General features: G+C 40.4%; 1 protein-coding gene across 1 annotated transcript in view; it reads right to left on the bottom strand.

Annotated features, from left to right (window-relative positions):
- Positions 1-4,735: 4,735 nt before the first annotated feature.
- Positions 4,736-22,034, bottom strand: part of Coq3 (coenzyme Q3, methyltransferase) — a 30,304-nt gene continuing 13,005 nt past the window's right edge. Inside the window, exons 2-7 of the mRNA XM_036180093.1 lie at positions 20,452-20,578; positions 18,381-18,533; positions 15,912-16,011; positions 14,640-14,882; positions 6,773-6,932; positions 4,736-5,069 (exon numbers count right to left, since the gene is read on the bottom strand). Of these exons, the coding sequence (XP_036035986.1) occupies positions 4,858-5,069; positions 6,773-6,932; positions 14,640-14,882; positions 15,912-16,011; positions 18,381-18,533; positions 20,452-20,578 (995 nt within the window). The 3' untranslated portion in view covers positions 4,736-4,857. The remainder of the gene's footprint in view (positions 5,070-6,772; positions 6,933-14,639; positions 14,883-15,911; positions 16,012-18,380; positions 18,534-20,451; positions 20,579-22,034) is intronic.

Raw genomic sequence — 22,034 nt, 5'->3', positions numbered from 1 at the left:
CGCCGCTGCCACTCCGCCTCCTTTCCTTCCTTTTTAGAATAGTAATATATATCATATGCCATTGTATGTTGAAAGTATGTGGTCTGTTTTTTGCTTTTGCTTTTACAGAGGATTATCAATTAAGAAATTGCCATGAGTCTCAGAAGAGACTTTGAACTTTGCACTTTTAAACAGTGTTGAGGCTGTTATAGACTATGGAGACTTCTGAAGTTGGAATGATTGCATTTTTGCATTGTGATATGGCTCCAAGCCTACAGGGACCGGACAGTGGAATGTGGTGATTTGAATGGGAATGGTCCCATGGGCCTATGTTTGAATGCTTGGTCATTAGGGAGTGGTGCTACTTGACAGAGATTGGGAGGTGTGGCCTTGTTGAAATAGGTGTGGCTTTGTTGGAGGAAGTGGCCACTACGGATTGGCTTTGGGGTTTCAATCTCTTAATCCAAGCCCAGTGTCTCTCTTCCTGCTCCCATAAGATCAGGATGTAGAACTCTCAGCTACCATGTCTGCCTGCATGTCACTGTTCCCCATTATGAGGGTAATGGACTAGACCTCTGAATGTAATAAAATCCCAATTAAATACTTCTTTCATTAGAGTTGCTGTGGATGACCATATGTGGAAGAACATAGAAATAGAACACTAAGACAACCCTGAACTCCCATTCCCCCTGACTCCATCTCCCAAGTTCTGATATTATGTGTGTGCTACTACCCTTGATATAGGATCACAATTTACGTGTGTGTGTGTGTGTGTGTGTGTGTGTGTACCAGCCAAGGTGCACATATAGGGTCAGAGGACTTGTAGGAGTTCCTTTTCTCCTTTTACCATGTGAGTTCCACAGATCAAACTCAGGTTGTCAGGTTGGACAGCAAGTGCCTTTACACACACACACACACACACACACACACACACAAGCCATCTCACTGGCCCAGGATCAAAGTTTTAAACAGAGTCATAAAACTCATACTTTCTGCACCTTAACTACCCAGAAACAAAGTTTTTCTTTTTTCATTCTTTTTTATTTTTTCCTCTATTTTTGTTGTTGTCATTGTTTTAAGTGGGTCTCACTGTGTGTGTGTCTGGCTGGACCTCCCTGTAGTTCGCTCTGGGCTGAGCTTCTGGCAATCCTGGGATAAGAGGCACGTGCCATCACACTTGGCTCTCTTCTAGTTATCTACGTTTGTTTCTCCCTCATAAACAACACTGGGAACAAATGATAGCTAAGGGAAACGTTTGTTCAAAGCGCTATTGTTTGTCTACAGGAACACATTGACCTCAAGTGAAAAAGGACTCCCAATTAGAGACAAGACAAAGCGTGAACCACATACTTCCCCACATCACTCAGCCAACATCCTCTGTGGATGCCCTTGAATGGCATCTGGACTTTGGGGAAAAACCAGATTTACATAATTCGAGGGGAAAAAAATTCACTTTTAATTAAATCAGTGATAGCTGGAGAGAAAAATTCTCAAAACTGAAATTTTAAAGTAAATTATAAAATTCCTTTCTAACACAGAAAGGATAATAAAACTTAAAAATTAAAGTTACTGTATGAATTACTTTTCAATTGCTGTGATAAAGCACCATGACCAAGGCCATTTATAGAAGGAACAGTTGGAGGCTTACTGTTGCAGAGGTATAGGAGTCCATAATCCCCATGGCAGGGGTCATGGCAATAGGCACACAGGCATGGCACAGGAGCAGCTGCCCAGAGCTCACACCCAAATCCACAAGCAGGAAGCCGAGAACGTATTAGGAATGACATGGGTCTTTGGAAACCTCAAAGCCCACCACCAGTCATCTCCCTACAAGGCCACACCTCCCAAACAGTTCCAGCAACTGGGGATCAAATATGCTAACATCAAGCCCACGGTAACCGTTCTCATTCAAACTGCCGCCACCAGTTATTTTCATTATTTTATATGTATGGTTATTTTGTCTGCATGTATGTCTGTACATAATATGAGTGCTGATGCCTATAAAAGCCAGATCCCCTGCAACAGGAGTTACAGACAGTTATCACCCATCATGATGGTCCTGGGAATCAAACCCAGGTCCTTTGCCAGAGCAGCCAGTGTTCTTAACTGCCGAGCTATCTCTCCAGTCCATGGACCATAACTAAGTCCTATATATAGAACATTACCTGAACTTCTTTTAATGTTTGAATTCAAATCCAGTACACATTTATCAACCCATTTATTTCCAACAAAGAAGGTTTTATAGGAAAACCATATTTTATTTAGATAGAGGAGAAAGTAGTCCACCTCTAGCTGAGGTGCTATTGGTATTTGATAGCAATTGAAGAGTCAATTTTCTTTGATGCTATGACCTCTGGTGAGTTGACCACATTCCAGGGTAGGCCGCATACCCAAGGGTAGTTGTTCAATATAAACTAGACTCAGGGGAGAGAGAGAGAGAGAGAGAGAGAGAGAGAGAGAGAGAGAGAGAAATTGGGTAGGGAGGTTGGGAATATGATCAAAAGAGAGGGTGGTGAATATGATCAAAACACATTATATAAAATTCTCAAAGGATTATAAAAATATTATTTTAAAAGGGAAATTTGCAGATAAATGGATGAAACTGGAAACAATCATTCTGAAGGAAACCTCAGACCCAGAAAAACAACACACACACACACACACACACACACACACCTCAATTGTGTTTTCTTTCAGTCATGTGTGGATCTTACTTTGAACCTTCAAATATATGTTTGCATTTGGAATACCCATGGAAGTAAATGAATGAGAGGACATGGGCAGGAACTGAGAGAGTGCTGTGTTATAAAAGGAAGAAAGGGCAAAAATGGAACGAGAAGGGTTAAATGAGGTGGGATGGGAAAAGAAGGCAAAGGAAGGAGTATCGAGAGGGATAAGACCAGATGAAACCTTCTGGAAAAGCCATTCAGAAACCTAGTACTAAACAGGCTTCCTAAAATATATGCATATACATACATAAAAAGAGTTTAGATAAAGTCACCCCATAGCAGGATGACAACATCCCTACTAAATCCCATGTGATACCAAGTAAAAACCCCAATATGGGTTACCACCTTTTGAATTGGTGGCCAGTGGAGTGCCATAGACCCCCAAATAGTACATGGTATTGTTACTGTTCTTGGTAGTAAAACCCTACTCTTGAAGACCACATACTCGATTCATAGGACATGAAGACATTAGTCTCTACTGGTTAGCTTTATAGCACTGGGAAGCGCTATGCAAACTACTGGAAGAGAAAAGTAATTATCAGTCTAACCCAGCCATAGATCCTGCAAACTATGATAATAACCTGCCTGGCAAGATATGCCTATTGGTGCAATTTGTGACAAAGATGGTATAAGACTAACTTAGGGTTTGGGGATTTAGCTCAGTGGTAGAGCACTTGCCTAGCAAGCACAAGGCCCTGAGTTCGATCCTCAGATCAAAAAAAAAAAAAAACAAAAACAAAAAACTTAGTTCAAAACATGAAGTGGTTGTAACCATTTAAGCACATCTAAGGTAGTTAATCTGTGGCTAGACAAGTCATAGACCCTAGGAGAGAACCTACTACTATTACTCCGCTAAATGGATATACTATTAAATTAACTCCTAATGATTTATTGTAATAACCATAGGTTAGTAGACCTCTCAGTGCTCATCAGAGAAATTTCTTCCAGTAGAAGATGACTACCACAGACATCCACACTGGTCAAGGTACAAAGAGTAAGAAACTGCAGGATGCTTAACCTTAAATGGGACATCTGGGTCACATCCTCTTCTTTTAAGGCTCAAGGGTCACTGGGGAAGATGGAGCAGAAAGACCATAAGAGCCAGAGGTAGCAGATGAGTACAAGAAAATAATGTTTTCTGGATACGGTGGGCAGTTGCACATATGACATGACTAACAGTGGTCATGATAATATGGACAAGACCTGCACAAGTTTAAGCTAGACAAAATCCCAGCATGCAAAGGAGAAGTGGGTACAAAGTCCCACCATTAGCTTTGGAGTTATTGGCAATTGATAACTACTGGGAGACACAGTATCAGGGTTTTTTTGTTTGTTTCTTTCTTTTGTTTTTTTAAGGGTAGGGCTCTTGGTAAATGAACCACACTCCAGTGTATCCACACAGCCAAAAGTCTAAGGGCAGCACAAATTGAATTTGACAGGTGCATGCACATACACACACACACATACACACACACACACACACATACGTGGGTGCGTAGAGAAGGAGTTGAGGTGGGAGGTTGAATATGATCACAATATACTGTCCAGATATCTATAAGAACTAATAAAAAAAAATTGATTAAGACAAGGACTCATTATATAGCCCTAGCTGGCTTATACTCACTATGTAAATTAGGCTGGTCTCCAACTCACAGAGATTCACCCGCCTCTGACTCCTAAATGCTGGGATTAATGCTACGTACCACCACCATAGGTTTAAAATATATTTTCTATTCCCAAGAATAAGTGATCTAAATTACAGTAGCTTTTTATCAGTCAGTTGGGTCTTTTAACTAAAAATAAAGAAATACCATATACAACAGAGATTCCTTAAGTTAAAATAAACAACAGCATATGTTTTGTACACATGAGAATTTGTGAGAAATGCCTAATATGTAAATGAAATGAAGTAAGTACACACGCTTCTGTAATAAAAGCTGAGGGATTTAAACTCCCTGAGCACACTTGACAAAACCTGCCCAGAAAATTTCTCCAAGTGTCCCCTGGCAACACAGAAACTTTTCTCCAACGATTTAGATATTTTTATTGACCTTTTGTTCTTCAGGACCTCACTCAAAAAAGCTCTTTGAATTTGTAAACAATCAACTTTTCATCATATTACTACTGTCCTCGGAGGCATCTCATTTCTTCAGCTCTTCTGTACACGTGGGCTACTGGAGGCATCAGCCTGGAGTGCTTCTGGGTCCTCCTTTAAAGCAGACTCGGCAGGTTCTGGGTGTGCCCATGAACTGGACTTCACAGCATGCGCTGCATAGTTAAGGCTGGTATTTTCACTCCAATGCCAGTAACCTGAGAAGGGATTATAGATCATCCCTGCCACAGTTTTAACTGGCAGACCATCTGAAAAAAAAAAAAAAAGTCAGAATTGGACTCAGTAAATATTTACCATTCAAACCACAAGAGTCTACAGTAATTCTTTAAAAATTCCTGATTTAATGAACAAAAGTACTTTGCAGTCATGCCTGGATCATACTTAACTGCAGGTGAGAACACATGCTCCAAAGCACAGGACTGGGGTCAAAGGCCTACTCTGATCCTACTATAATGGTGACCCTTCCTGAATGCCACATACAGATCACGTGTCTTACAGCATTGGAATTAGAGGAGGTATGTCTAAAACAGCTCAGTGCTTAGAATTCTCTAAGTTCTTAGCAAATAATAGATGTCACTTGAGAATATCTCCATAAGGAATCTTCTTTGTTTTGTTTTCCCTTTTATTTGCTGAGACAGGGCCTCACCTTGTTTGAGACTGGCTTTATCTAATAAAGGCTTTCTATGTAGCCCAAGCTAACTTGAATACCTAGGCCTCCTGTTACAGCCTTTCAAATGCTGTGATTACAAGTATGCACTACTATGCCCAGCTCCAAAAATATTCTTTAAAATATCCATTATCTAGTCTCTTTTCAACAAAATTACAAGACATCTCTTTTTTTCTTTTCGAGACAGGGTTTCTCTGTGTAGCTTTGTACCTTTCCTGGCACTCACTTGGTTGCCCAGGCTGGCCTTAAACTCACAGAGATCCGCCTGGCTCTGCCTCCCAAGTGCTGGGATTAAAGGCGTGCACCACCACCGCCCGGCATACAAGACATCTTTAAAAGCCACCGCACTGCTTTGAACTGAAAATATTTTAATTAAAAAAGTTTGTTGGTGCACTTTTGTTAACAGAAGCATGGGAAATGGCGACTAAGTAAGACCTCCAAAACGCCAAGCAGGTGAACTAAGAAACATCACTTAACAGAGTTCAACAAACCAAGCTTTTACTGTGCCAAAGCATGGTGAGGAACAGTGTAGAGTACAAAAAGGAGATTATGGGCCAGAAAAGAATGAAGAAATGTGAAAATTACATGCAATCATACTTAGATGATCAAGTGTGAATACATACTCCAAAACATACTGCTGGGTTCAAATACCAACTCTGACATCCATCATGGTGACCCTTGGTCACTTATGCAGGTACCAGAAATACATAAGAAATGACATGAAATTTGAAAAGACATCTAGGTATGGAAGATTCAGGAGAAATCATAAGATAAATTGAGATAAGCAGGGTTCACCAGGAGAAACTGAGCATGTGTAAGTAATACACACTGACACCCATCCTTAAACAAATGAAGATACGCCAGGCATTGGTGGTGCACTCTTTTAATCCCAGCACTCGGGAGGCAGAGGCAGGTGGATCTATGTGAGTTCGAGGCCAGCCTGGTCTACAAAGCGAGTTACAGGAAATGCACAAAGCTACACAGAGAAACCCTGTCTCCGAAAAAAAAAAACAAAAAACAAAAAACCCAACAAAACAAAACAAAAAACAAATGAAGATTTGACCAGCCAGGAAAGGGTTTACTGATCATCGCTCAAGGCTAAGTGCCAGTCGGAAGTGGTATCTACTCCATAACTATCATTTCAAAGGGTTTGAGACATAACTGAAGAGATTAAGCTAACATCTGAAAAAAAATGGCAACCTGTTTAAGTGCTAGATTATTAGATTAATAATTATACATGCAATAAAGGTTCACACAGGACTGGAAAACAATCTTGATACTTACTTGGTTCCAGAATACTCTCTAGCTTTTCAGGTGAAACAAACTTCTCCCAAGTGTGAGAGCCTTTTGGAACAATGCCCGCGATTTGTTCTGCGAAAACAATGCCCAAGGCGTAGGACAGCTGTGTTTTGTTGACTGTAGTAATGAATAAGGAGCCACCAGGCTAAAGGAAGGAGTGTATATGTAAGTAAAACAGTGGAGGTGAAGTATAAGAAGTTAGGAGCAACTGCCAGGCTTACTTCCCCTCTCTCCTTCTTTCCCAGTGATTTAAGTACAAACAAGATATGTAAGTAGACATAAAACAGAATTGACCAAAATAGCATTTTCTTTTCTCTCTTGGGAAAATCTGTGATTACAGACACAGTCGCTAAGTCTATACATCAAGCACAGCTTTCAGCTCAAAATTCTTTCATTGCTATTACATAATGAAACATACTCTTTTGTATGGACTAAATACTTCGTCAAGGTTGATACATGTCTACATTTACATTCTTTTTGCCTCTTATTGAAAACAGATTTTTTTTCATACAATACATTCTTCTGTTCTCCCTACTCCTACTCCTCTCAGCCCCTCCCCCACCTCCCCTCCATCCAGATCCACACCCTTTCTGTCTCTTGTTAGAAAGCAAACAGGTGAGAGAGCCACTACCAGCTGCGTCATGGCAAGCGAGATGTAAAGCCATGAGCCACATGGCAACTTATAGACTAATAGAAATGGGTTAATTTAAGATATAAGAACAGCTAGCAAGAAGCCTGAGCCTTTAGGCAAACAGTTTAAATAATATAAGCATTTGTGTATTTATTTTATAAATGGGCTGCAGGACTGCTGGGGCTTGGCGGGACCCAGAGAGAACACTCCAGCTACATGGCGATGCACATGTGTAATCCCAGCACTGGAGAGGTAGAGACAATGGGCTCCCTGAGGTTTCCTGGCCGGCCAGTCTAGATTACTTGGCAAGTTCCAGATCAGAGAAAAACACCTGAGGTTGACCTTTGACCTCTCTCCCTCTCTCCCTCTCCCTCTCTCTCTCTCTCTCTCTCTCTCTCTCTCTCTCTCTCTCACACACACACACACACACACACACACACACACACACACACACACACACGCACACACGCACACATGCACACACAAACCTCCATATCTATACATAAAGGAAGGGAATTTTATCCAGGCCTGGTGTACACACCTGTAATCCTGGCACTTGGGAGGCACAGACAGGAAGTTCAGGAGTTCAAGGCCAGAGTAGGAGGGAAGGACAGGGAAAAGGAAAGGAGGGAAGAGGAGGGGAGGGGGGAAGGGGAGAGGAGAGAAGGGGAGGGGAGGGGAGGGGAGAGGAAGGCAAGTAAGGATGTCCTGATATGGCTGTTCACAGCACAGATTGATCCAGTCAGAGACCTGGCTGCTCAGACACTCCATTCCTAGGAGCCCCTAGGTCAATAGCTGCATGGGGACAGAGGCCCCACTTCAGCCAGGAGGGCAACAAGCTCTGGGGGAAGGTGATGGTGCTGGAGACCTTGCCTCTTCAGCAGTACACTCTGTGTCCTTCTCCACTACAAAAGTGGAATCAATGAGCAAACATAACACAGAGAGAGCCCCCTTCACTCCAAGAGACTAGTGTTTTGAAAAAAGAGAGAGAGAGCCAGGAAAGTCGAAGGTCAACCAGGCACAAGGGCCATGAGCATTCGACTGGTGTGGTCAGTGTGATAGTACTGGGAAAAAAAAAAAAAAGATTGTTGCTTTAGAGATGTAGACTGGGGTTTATAAAGCCAACTAAGGGCTGAGATTTGTTCCAAAAATCCTCAAAAACTAAGAAAGAGAAGTGTGGCTTTATGGCAGGAACCTGGAGATCCCAGCAACTATTGAATGTGATCCTGGACTTGTGGGGTTGGAGTAACTTCTAGAATGTGTACAGAATAAAAACATTTATACAGAGCAGCATCCTAAGGGAAAGTAAACCCCACAGCAGAGGGATGGATGCAGGAGAACTTAGAGCCAGTGTCTTGTTCCACTTGCCGTAAGAGCTCTGAGAAGATTTCATAGGGAAAGGTGGATCTCCATTTTATACCATTTGGGGTCCCATGAAGAATCAAGAAAGGGTACCACCTGTTATGGGCCACAAAACCAACATAATCCCCCAGAGGCCCTTCTCCTGGTGCCTCTGGATTCTGTCAAGTTGATAGTTAACACTAACCCTCACAGGTCAGCCTGGAATCCTCAAGTTCTGGCAAAGACTGGAGGGTCACAAGTGTGAGGCCAGCCTGTACTGTACATACATCAAGATTCACCTCCGGCCATAACTCAGCACTCAGGAAGCAGATACAAGTAGTGGTCTGTAAGTCTGAGACCAGCCTGGTCTACCTAGCAGGTTCTGGGACAGGCAGGGCTACATAGAAAAACCCTGTCTCAAGAAGAAAAAAAAAGGCAAACAATGTCTTGAAAATACATACATGATTTCAAAATATTTTAAAAAAAAGAAATAAAGAGAGCAAACAGGCATCTAAGGAATAATAATAAAATAAAATAAACCAAAAACAAATAATCAGAATATGATAAAACAGCCAAACAGGAAAAAGAGCCAAAGAAAACGCACAAGAAACACATACAGATGCAGAAACACATGTTTGCACACACAGGATCCCACAAAAAATCAAAACTGAAAGCCATAATATATAATGCAAAGGACCTGTAAGGTTAAAAAAATGCACTGACTTAACACTAAGAGACAAAGAACCTTCAAAGATGCCACTGAGCTTGCTTTGTGACCAGCCTACTGCTGGGCATGGGGTCTACCCTTAAAAGTGGTTTGTTTCCCCAGTGAGACTCCCTTGGAGAAAACTAATTTTTCATTTGCAAGTGGCTATCAAATGGAGAGAGCGTCTGGGTTAAGAATGTGGGGGTGGGGGGGTGGGGGGTGCTGGAGAGATGTTTCAATGGTTAAGAGCACTGGCTGCTCTTTCAGAGACCCAGATTCAATTCCCAGTACCCACATGGCAGCTCACAATTGTCAGTAACTACAGTTCCAAGTGATCCAACACCCTCACATAAATATACATGCAGGTAAAACACCAATGCACATAAATAGGAATAAATAAATTATTAAAAAAGAAAGAATGGGTGTGTCTGTCTACTTCTTTCAGCTCTAGGATCCCATCTGGTGCTGACCTATGCAGGCCCTGTGCATGCTGCCACAGTCTCGGTGAGTTCATGTGTATGTCAGCTTTGTTGTGTCTAGAAGGCCTTGAATCCTTGGTGTCCCCTTAACATACAGAGGTCTTCTATGTTTTCTCTCAGGTGATATGCCTAATGTGGTTGGTACAGCATTGCCCTGTACATCCAGTGCTAAGGAGCACTACCAAGAAATGCTCTCTGACAAAAACATTAATGATTAAGGTTCAAGCATTTTTGGTTTTGATTTGTATAAAGATTATGAAGAGATTAAGATAAACACTTAAATGAAAGCAATCATTTATGTATTTAGTCTGCTTATGTAAAGACAATGTTTATATTTCCTATGTTTATTTCCAAAACAGCAAGGAAGATATTTTCCCTCCTTTTGCCCAGTCTCAATAGCCTAATGAGGATAAAATGTCACTCCAAAATCACCTTATGAGTATCTCTTTTTCTATCGATTGCAACAGATAGACAGATGACAGATAGATATATCGACAGATGATAAATCTATCGATCTATAGAAGATAGATAGATAGATTATAGATGATAGATCAATAGATGACAGATTGATAGATGATAGATAGATAGATAGATAGATAGATAGATAGATAGGTAGATAGATAGATAGGTAGATATTTAGACAACTATTGTGTGTACAGAGTAAGGAGAAGAGCAATTTTTAATACCAGCCTAGATCCAAACTAAGAAAGAGGACAAAAACATTAGGGTATGCATATCACTACATGTTGCAGTTCCTCTCTGTAAACTCTAGTATTTAAAATCTTACTAAGAATCATTTATGAGTATTTCATCTGTGTTCTGTAGTATCACACTTCATAATGATAGTGATAAGCAATGGTTTTTTTTAAACATAGGGTCTCCATTAAAAACAAAATTAGATTTAAGTTTACAGCATCTACATTCCTCATATGTGTCAAAGAATCTCTATTCAGACATATAAAATGATACAAATACAAAAACTAATAACTAAAAATTTTTACTTGGAAAATAGGAAGTGAACCTAATAAAATTCCATTTAAGAGGAAGCAGTTCCCTTTTATTCCAGCACTTGGGAAGCAGAGGCATGCAGATCTCTCATTTCGAGGCCAGTCTGGTCTACAGCGTGAGCTCCAGGACAGCAGGGCTATGAATCTGGGCCAGTGAGATGGCTCAGAAGGTAAAGGGTAAAGGCACCTGACACAAGCCTGATGACCTGACTCCATCCCTTGGACCTACATGATAGGAGAGAATCAACTCCCTCAAGCTGCCCTCTGACCTCAATGCATGATCTATGGCTTGAGCGCGCACACACACACACACACACACACACACACACACACACACACACACATACACACACACACTAAATAAATTAAAAAGTAATGAAAAGGTATAAAAATGTCAAAGATGGAAGGTGATTAAAGAGACACAGTAACTAATGCAAAACAAAAGCCTAAGTTGGATACATAACGGGAAAAATAACATCAGTGGAGAAACTGATAAGCCTAGCAAGTTCTCTGTGCATTAATAAGGCAGTGCCACTATCGGTGTCTGTCTTTAGATATGTACCAGGGGTTATGTGCAGGCAAAGGTCATTGGAGAGGTAAGTGAGGAGCCTGGGGCACACAACTGAAGTCAGCACATGCTTTCAGGGCATACAGGGATGGGTGGACATCTGAGAGGAAGTGTACCCTTCAACGTGGGGCCCTAAGTACCTAGTTTGACACATCTTAGTTTCTATCCTTATGTGAGCTGTTAACACAGCAGTTCTCAACATGTGGGTTGCAACCCCTTTGGCAAACCTTTATCTCCAAAAATACTTACATTACAATTCATAACAGTAGCAAAATTATAATTATGAAGTATCAACAAAAACAATTTTATGGTTGGGGGGTCAACACAACATGAGGAAATGTATTGAAGGGTCACAGCATTAGGAAGGTTGAGAGCCACTGTGTTAATACATGGGAAAAACAGGTGATGGCAAAACCATTCTGCAGTGGTTTTTTATTTGCAACTCTTCTGTAAATCTACAATTGTTTTATATAAAGCCTTCTGCTCCAGCCAGCAAAGCAGGCCAGCCAACGGCAGATCTTCACCGATCCTTCAGTTCTTCTAAATCTAGTCTGTCTCATCCCCAGCTCTGCAGCAGGCCCCTTGCTTTGATCTCCCTTCCCTCCCTACCCCCGTCTCCAGTGGATCACACAGTGGATCACACAGCTTTTCCCTCCCCATCTCACTCCTCCACTCATTGCTTGAATTCCAGCAGGCATTGCCTGGGAACTTCAGCCATCAAAGCAGGCAGCTACTGCAGATCTTCACCTCTCCCTCCTCCTCCAGGTCCATCCCCAATCTCATCCCCAGCCCTGTAGCAGACCTGCTGTGGTCTCCCTTCACTCTCTACCCCACTTCCAGGGGACTAAGCAGATCCTAGCGGAATGCCCTGCTTTCCTCCCTCCTGAGGACTCCATCTCCCACACACACTCCTAGCCCATCCTCATTTCTGTGTATTAGCTTCTAATACCTGGAATTCCCGGTGGCCACACCTATCAGGATCCCAGAAGAATTTCCTACCAGGCAACACACAACCACCATACTTGCCTAACAACCAGAAAGGAGGGTTGGGGATTTAGCTCAGTGGCAGAGCGCTTGCATAGCAAGCGCAAGGCCCTGGGTTCCGTCCTCAGCTAAAAAAAAAAAAAAAACACCCAACAAAGACAAGAACAGGTATCAGCACCTAGAATTATAATCTTCCCAATCCACATGTCTAGCTGCCAGTGTGAAAACACAATAACATCCAGGACAGTGCGTCTCTACTAGAGCCAGCAGCCAGCAAGCCTAAGACAGAAGGCAATGAGCATTGGAACACAACTGAAGCACAAGAAAAAGACCTTAAAACAGCCTGTACAAATATGACAGGGGACCATAAAGAGGAAGTGAATAAATTCCTTAATGAAATCTATGAAAACATAAACAGTGGAAGGAAATGAATAAAACAGTCCAAAACATGAAAGTAGAAATAGACTCCATAAAGAAAATGAAAACTGAAGGAAATCTGGAGATGAAAAATTTAGGAGCTCAAACAGGAACCTCAGAGGCGAGCCTTACCAACAAAATATAAGAGATGGGAGAGAGAATCTCATGCATTAAAGACAAAATAGAAGAAATGGATACCTCAACCAAACACAGTATTAAATATAAAAATCTCCTGGCACAAAAAACATCCAAGAAATTTGGGACACTATGAAAAGGCCAAATCCAATAATAATACAAATAGAGGAAAGAGAAGAAACATAGGTCAAAGGCACAGAAAATATTTTCATCAAAATCATAGAAGGAGATGCTTATCAAAGTACAACAAGCATATAAAACACTGAGTAGACTCAACCAGAAAAGAAAGTTCCCTCAGTACATAATAATCGAAACATTAAATGAACAAGCAAGTAAAGAATATTAAATGCTACAAGGGAAAAAGACCAAGTAACATATAAAGGCAGACCTATTAAAATAACACCTGCTTTCTCAACAAAAACTCTAAAAGCCATAGAGGCCTGGATAGATGTGTTGCAGACTGTAAGAAGACCACAGATGCTAGCCTAGACTATTATGCCAAGCAAAACTTTCAATCATCATATATGGAGAAAATAAGACAGTCCATGATAAAATCAAATTTAGCAATATCTATATGCAAATCCAGCCCTACAGAAGGTGCTAGAAGGAAAACTCCAACTTAAAGAGGTTAGCGAAGAAAACACAAGGAATTAAAAAAAAAAAAAAAACCAGCAAATCAAAAAAAGGAAAACACACACCACCACCACCACCACCACCACCACCACCACCACCACGACCACCACCACAATAATAACAAGAATCAGCAAAGTCTGATCATTGATATCCCTCAACATAAATGGTCTCAATTCCCCAATAAAAAGACACAGATTAACAAAATGAATGTGAAAACAGGATCCATCTTTTGGCTACATCTAAGAAACACATCTTTAACATCAGGTTAGACATCACCTCAGGGTAAAAAGATGAAAAAAGATATTTCAAGCAAATGGACCAAACTTTTATAGCCATTTTAATATGTGACAAAATAAACTTTGAACCAAAACTAACCAGAAGAGATAAGGAAGTATACTACATACTAATTAAAGGGAAAACCTACCAAAAGGTCTTGGCAGTTCTTAACATCTATGCACAAACACAAGGGCAGCTAAATTCATGAAAGAAACACAACTGCAGCTTAAATCACATATTGACCTGCCCGTCACACACTGATAATGGGAGACTTTAGTACCACACTCTCACCAACAGACAGGTCATCCAGACAAAACCTAAACAGAGGAATGCTGGAGTTAACTGACATTATAAACCAAATGGACCAAACAGATAGCTACAGAACACTTCACCCAAACACAAAAGAATATACCCTCTCCTCACTACCTCATGGGACTGCCTTCTAAACTGACCACATACAGGGATACACAAAGCAAGTCTCAACATAAACAAGAAAATGGAGTCACACAGTGGTAGTATACCACTTTAATCCCATCACCCAGGAGGCAGAGGCAGGTAGATCTCTGAGTTTGAGGACAGCCTGATCTACTGAGTAAATTCCAGGACAACTAGGGCTACATAAAGAAATGCTGTCTCAGGAAAAAAAAAAAAAAAAAAAAGCCAACTCTGTCTTACTTTTAATACTTGATAGCAGCACTGTATGAACATTTCAAGGTCGATCACATGTTCCACAACTTCAGAAGCCACAACAGCATCAAAAACTTCTGCATCCTCATTCACAGTCTCCTCCAGGGAACACACTTTGTACTGTATCCTCTTATCCAGGACTGGATCAAATGACTTATGGTGCTGTGCTATCTTAATGTTTTCAGCCACAGGATCGATTCCAGTAACTGAAGCCCCCAGTCGCCCTAGAGGCTAATGGCATAAACATGGTTATGCTCAAGAAGAAAACAGAACACATATTAGCAATAAAAAGTATATCTAAAATGGTTATCCAATACCACGTGGTCAGCCCTAAACACATACATATGTGAACAACACTACACAGAATCAACAAATGCCTATATGTAACAATAATAACTTCTTTAAAGAGGCCACAGATTTGACATGGGAGACATGGGTGAGGGGTGGAGGGAGAAGGAGGGGAGAAAAATGATGTCAGTATACTATACATACATAAAATTTTTAAAAACTAATTTAATTCTTTAGTAATTCAAAACTGCTATTTCTTGTTTCAAAAGGCAGCATATAAAATACTAAAACTATCACAGAAAATATCCATCAAAGATTAAATTATGATGCCAAAGGTCCCTGCATTGATGAGGACTATAAGACATAGCTGTAAGACATAAATATTCCTCCCAGGAACAATGACCACACATCTAAGTACTCTAGAGCACTAAAAGGTGATCCCCACAAGTAGCGAAACTCTTGCCAGCTTTCTTTGAGATGTGTAAAAGGAGAGACTAGACCTGAACTTAATCTCATAGAAACTGCCTAGTTTCTTGGGATAGAAAAGATCAAGCAAAGCTATTTGATTGGCCCATGCCCATTTATTAAAAACAAAACCCAAAATCTTCAGTAGTTTTCCAAAAATTTGTTTTTTCAATTTTGAAAATAGAACTTTTATAATAATATTAAAATTAGTACTATTCACTTCAAAATAAACAATATATTTGTTAAAAGGATAAATAAAGCAGGTCAGTTCTCAATTTTTTGCAAATTAAAAATAAAATTTTGATCAAAATACATGAAATGTATTTATAAAATTCCCAAGCTGTTTGACCTCATTTGAAATGGATCGTTTCTGTAAACATACTGATGTGATCTACTCAGTTACTGGTGGAATGATTTGAAGAATTTAGTTACTTTCACTAGCACTATTAGGCCCACGAAATAATGCTCCTGTCCACGAAGAATGGAAAAACACTGTAAGGCACTTACTTCCGTTAATAAACCACCACCACAGCCAACATCAAGAATCTTCATCCCAGACAAAGGCTTCCCTGGATGGTGATTAGCACTTGTTTTCAAAAGATTATCTCTTTAAAAACAAAATTTTAAATATATAAAAAGAGATGGCTACTTTTATCAACAAAAGATTTTAAAATATACAGTCTTCAAGGAAATATTAACCTTCATTTAATTTAACTTGCTTATTCAGCTCTCTTACTTGGAGACAGGGACTCACTACAAGGCTCAGAATGCTTGAGTCCCTAATCCTCCTTCTTCAGCTTCCTGAGTTCTGGGATCACAGGCCTGTTGCCACCATGCCTAGTCTGGAATCCTAATTTGAAATGAATCATTGAAATTTTTATAAACATATCTCTTATTTTCAGAATTAAATGACTTAATTTGGACATTTTCAGTAATAAGCAAAGTTCTGAAATAACCCAGCATTAATCTATTATTGCTTTAGCAATACTCTAAAGAAAAATTTCAAACTGATCTAGTACAAATGAACATAACTTTATTCAAATACTTTTCAATAAAACTGTCTCAAGAATATGGAATGAAAATTTACAGCCTCGGTTGGCTATGTTGGCTATGTCAGAAGCTCCTTGGCCAACTTCATGAGTTATTTTACAGATTAAAAACGCAGATGGGAGGGCTGGAGAGATGGCTCAGAGGTTAAGAGCACTGACTGCTCTTCCTGAGTTCAATTCCTAGCAACCACATGGTGGCTCACAACCATCTATAATGAGATCTGGTGCCCTCTTCTGGTGTGCAGACATACATACAAACAAACAGAATACTGTATACATAAAAAAGCAAATGGGGGTTGGGGATTTAGCTCAGTGGTAGAGCGCTTGCCTAGCAGTGCAAGGCCCTGGGTTCGGTCCTCAGCTCAAAAGAAAAAAAAAAAAAGCAGATGGAGTCCCATGTTTATTTAAGTTGTCTATATTCCCATCTTTATTATGTCTCTTTTCGTCTCCTAAATTAATGGGGCTTTTTCACATATGACTATGTACACAGACACCAAAATCACGTGAACTTACCTAGTATAATCATTGTATACAAAAATCATTATATAAATATAATACTTTACCATACGCAGAACATATGTGCACATGCACCTACATAATCTGAAAATACTATAGTATAATATTGTAAATTAAGCTTAAAATTGGATGTATAATTTAATTAATTATACTTAAACTAAAATCAACATATATATAATGAACATCTTAGTGTATCTAATATGGCTAGTAAAAGTAACTAAACTCTTAAAATAATCCAGACAAGGCCAGGCAGTGGTGGTGCATGACTTTAGTCCCAGCACTCGGGAGGCAGAGGCAGGTGGATCTCTGTGAGTTCGAGGCCAGCCTGGGCTAAAGAGTGAGTTCCAGGACAGGCACCAAAACTACACAGAGAAACCCTGTCCCAGAAAAAAAAAAAAAAACCCAGACACTAGCAAAGTAGATCACTTCAGGACATTATGCAGAATGAGTGATCCATTTCAAATGAAGTCTTCCAACCGCCACAGAAGGACTCTGCTATCATTTTCGGGCCATAGTTTCCTTCTGATGGCTTCTAATCATGATGAAAACAAAATCCAAACATGCAATCACAGCTCGCATCACACTGGGTGACCTGTTTTATGTGATATATAAATAAAGATGCCACAGTAATTTGACCGTAGTTCTCAAACTTGGGAACGCTGGATCACCTAGAAGATATGCTGCACAAACTGCATCAATGACAAGCCCTCTGAACTCTGCCTTTCTTCATCTCCCACTGACACACATGGTCCATGTATCTGTCCGTCCGAGCAGCTCTCGAAGTCTGGGACTCAAGCCCCATCAATGTAAGCTATCAAACACACTTGTTGAACCAAGGTGTTTCTGCAAGGTTCCCTCAATCAGAACTGTCTAAAGGTCACCGAGGCTGCTGCAGATCAGTAGCTATCAAATGACCTGATGACGTAGCACTGTTTCCCTTTCATAAGAACTACTTCTAACTGACCTAATAGGGCCAAAATGTTTATAATTAAGTTGTGAAAGCAACCTGGGTTTTAGGATGGTTTCTACAAGTTAATGATTTAAAAGATACTTTTAAATTTTTTTTAATTCTGTGAATGTGTCTGGGTATGTGCATGAGCCCAGTGTGTCCTCAGAAACCAGTGAGGCTGTCAGATTCCCTGGAAATGGAGTGGTTGTAAGCTGCCTGATGTGGGTGACAGGAACCAAACCCTGGTACTCTGTGAGCAGCATGAATTCTTAACTGCTGAGCCATCTCTCCACCCCCAAAGTTAATACTTGTAAATGGTGGATCCTGGTGAGGAATATCCCTAATTTCCAAAGCAAACCTAAGATGTGGAGTTTTGAATGTAAATAAAGCAAAAGAGAAATGAACACAAAAATAGTGAATTATGCACTTTTAAAAACTTAAAAGGGGTTTCTGGAATGTTACCTAATGAAGGGCACCCTCAGGTCATTCATAGAATGAAGAGGTGCGAATGTTCCATGCTCATCCCACCACTTGTGAGCCAGGGCCCGGAAGGTTTTGACCTCCTTGCTGTCAACTGTTGTTTGTGAAGTACTGTATAAGCTTTTCCAAGGGGACCTACGGGATGAAAACAAAGAGCCAGGCAATACTGCTGTTCTAAAAAAAATGTTAAACAGAACATACTGTATGGAAAGACATTCTAATTTTATTAGATTCTAAATACATATAGATAGTTCAATTTTGATACTTTAAGATCACAGTCAGATGCTCATATAAATTCACAAGCTTGGGTTAGCAAGTGCAAGGTCCTGGGTTCGATCCTCAGCTCAGCAAAAAAAAGAGAGAAAATTCACAAGCTTTTGAGGACAAAGCCTGCCCTTCTAGGTCACATCTAATACAATAATAATAATAACAACAATAATAGCTATCACATATCGAGTACTTACTAAATGCCACGTACTTTCTAAGATACATGTTATTTTTGAACAACTGTACTATTATCCTTATTTTATGGCTAAGAAAAGAAAAGTCTGGAAGTCAAGGAAGTGGTTGAGCCCCGATTTGAACACAGGTGATTCTACCATCTGCTTCCTTCTCTCCACCTCCACAGCTGTCATGGAAGTCTAAACTCCACCGTTTCCTCCCGACCACGATCTTACTCTCTATAGTCCAGTGGCTCCATACGTTATTTGCTTCCATGATGAACTACAGAGAGATTATTCTGAAATAAAATCTAGTTAATTTTTTGTCACATAAGATGCTTTCAAGGCTTCCAGTGCCAGGAGAGAAAGGGCTAAAACCCTTGGCTCAGAATGATGGCGCCCCGGCTTCGTTCCTCTCAAAACTCATTTTCTCCCTGCCACCTGGGAACTGGCCGTGCTTGCTCTTCCCTCACACGCCTTCTTTCTTCTGTCTAGATCATTCTCCCTGCATCCCTCCTTTCCTCTACTAAGCTTAAATCTCTCATGCCTCAAATCTGAATTTAAATAGAACGTTATCTACAAAGTCTTCCTTGATGCTCAAACGAGGGTCACATTCCCCCGTTTTAAACCCTGTGTCCCTTTGGATTTCCTCATGGGGTTATATAATCATCTGGTCATGTCTGTTATTCATCAGACACCTACTGTGAAGAGACGGTATGGACGGTAGCATATCCTTTTATTCCTAAGGACTAGTACAGTTCCTAGAACATCAGTTACTCAGGAGATAATTGTCAAATAGATAATTTGAAGAAAGAGATCAGAAAAAAAGTATATAATTTGTCCTCATTCTTTTAATCACAAGAGAAGGGGAAGCAAAACAAAATTAGACACAACACTGAATTGCATGTCAGAACAGTGAAGAAAAATACTCCAAAGTTCTGCTTGGCCAAAGATAACTAGGCTGATGTTTCACCTACACCCAATCTCAAAAGTACTCACTCACAAGGCGCAAGGGCGTGCACTTAAGAAGTGACTCAGTTTTAACTAGTACTGGGAGATATTTTTCACAAGATTAGACACCAATTTGTAAAAATCTAAACACACAATTTGCTACTTCATCTTACTACCCAGCATTATCAACTTCTCTACCTTAGCGTGTTCACGATTTTGATCTGTCACAAGGGATTACAGAGAAGTCAAATGTCTCCATGTTCTTAATACAGCCTTCTCTCTTTCCCTTTCTTCTTTTCTTAGTGATAGAAATGGGGCTTACTAAGAAGGAAAAAGACATTCTCCGGGGTGGAAGCGGGCTGGTGAACTGGAAAGAGATGTGTCTAATTGTCTATTAAAATAAAAATTGTCTCTCAATTTGAATAAATGGCATATGTGGCTATATACTGTATTTTCCTTATAACTTTTCAATAAACTTGAAGTTTTCTAAACCGAAAAGTTATTACAACATAATTATTTAAGAACATTTAAATGAATAAAGGCTATTTTACTTAAACCACATGAGCTTTTACATACTAGCCAAGTTTATTAAACATAGTTAAAACTAAACTAACATTATACATAATTATGTAAATCTCTACCAGAATAATAAATACACTCACCTGTCAGTTTTTACTCTGGTCAAACGGGAAAAAGTCATGCTGTAGGATCTAAACCACATGGTCCTGTGTTCACTGAATTCCCATGGTTTAATCTGTAGATTCTTAGTGAGCTGATTCCCTGAGTTAGCTGAAAGCAAAGGTTAAGTATCCAGAGAAAAAGCATGTAATTCCTGCTATGAAAACAGTTGAAGAATTTTTTTTTTTTTTTTTTTTTTTTTTTGAGCTGAAGATCCAACCCGGGGCCTTGCGCTTGCTAGGCAAGTGCTCTACCACTGAGCTAAATCCCCAACCCTGTCACTGTTTATTTTAACATTTATGTGTGTGTGTGTGTGTGTGTGTGTGTGTGTGTGTGTGTGTGTGTGTACGTATGCACATGCCTGTGGAGACTAGAAAAGGATGTTGGACCCCCTGGAGCTGTAGTTATAGGCAGTTGTGAGTCATCTGACATGGGTGCTGGGAACCAAATTCCAGTCCTCTCCAAGAGCAGCAAATGTTCTTAACCAGGAGTGCCTGGGGTTATAGCCAGAGAGACAACTTCCCCTGGATCCCAACACTGGACACAGGCCATCCCGGGAGGACCTGACCAACTTGGCCCCAGTTTCCGGCCAATTGGCCGGCCCTGAGGGAAGGCTCCCCTTTTCCAAGACTGCAGGCAGACACTGCAGTCTCCACACCCTGCCCCCACACCCATCTGCTGGACACCCTAGCCACTTCCTGAGAATCAGAGACCAGCCCCCAGCTTCCATCCTGCCCTGGAATTCCCATCTGGACCAGAGACCAGAGGAACTCCCATCTGGACAAGAGGAGCTCCCATCTGGACAAAATAAGGAGACCCCAGGGACTTCCCGAGACTCAGAGTCCAGCCCCCAAGCTCCTATCCGGACAGCACTCTCATCTGGACCAGCGCTCCCATCTGGACCAGAGCTTCCATCTGGCCCAGAGAGAGGCTCCCTAAATCTGTCAGCTCTCTCTGGACTAAGTACACTGATAAGACCAAGAACGAACCCAAGAGGAGATGGGCAGATACCAAGGCAGAAGTACATACAACAAAATAAAGAGCAATACAGCATCACCAGAACCTAGCCCTTCTCCAACAGCTAGATCTGAACATCACGGAATGGAAGAAGAAGAAAACAACCTTATAAGTAACATCATGAAGAGGATAGAGCCTTATATAGAAGAAATCAAAAATAAAGTAGAGGAACAGACAAACAAAAAATGGGAAGAACGCTATAAAAAAAAAAAAAAAAAAAAAAAAAAAAAAAAAAAACTAGAGGAAAGGACAATTAAAGCAGAAGAAAACAAGAAGTCCTTGAAAGGAAATCATGAAAAAGCAAGGGAGACAGTCCAAGACCTGAAAAAGGAAATAGAAAAAATGAAGAAGACACTAGCAGAAGGAATGCTGGAAACAGAACATCTGAGTAAACAAACAGGAACTTCAGATGCAAGTATAACCAACAGAATGCAAGAGATGGAAAAGAGGATCTCTGGTGTTGAAGATACGGTAGAAGAAATACATTCATCAGTCAAAGAAAACACTAAAACCAACAAAGTCATGACCCAAAATGTCCAGGAAATTTGGG

The sequence above is a fragment of the Onychomys torridus genome, chromosome 2 (assembly GCF_903995425.1).
Source record: "Onychomys torridus chromosome 2, mOncTor1.1, whole genome shotgun sequence".
NCBI classification, from domain to species: domain Eukaryota; kingdom Metazoa; phylum Chordata; class Mammalia; order Rodentia; family Cricetidae; genus Onychomys; species Onychomys torridus.
The sequence above is the reverse complement of the archived record's forward strand: the minus strand, read 5'-3'. Positions and strand labels throughout refer to the sequence as shown.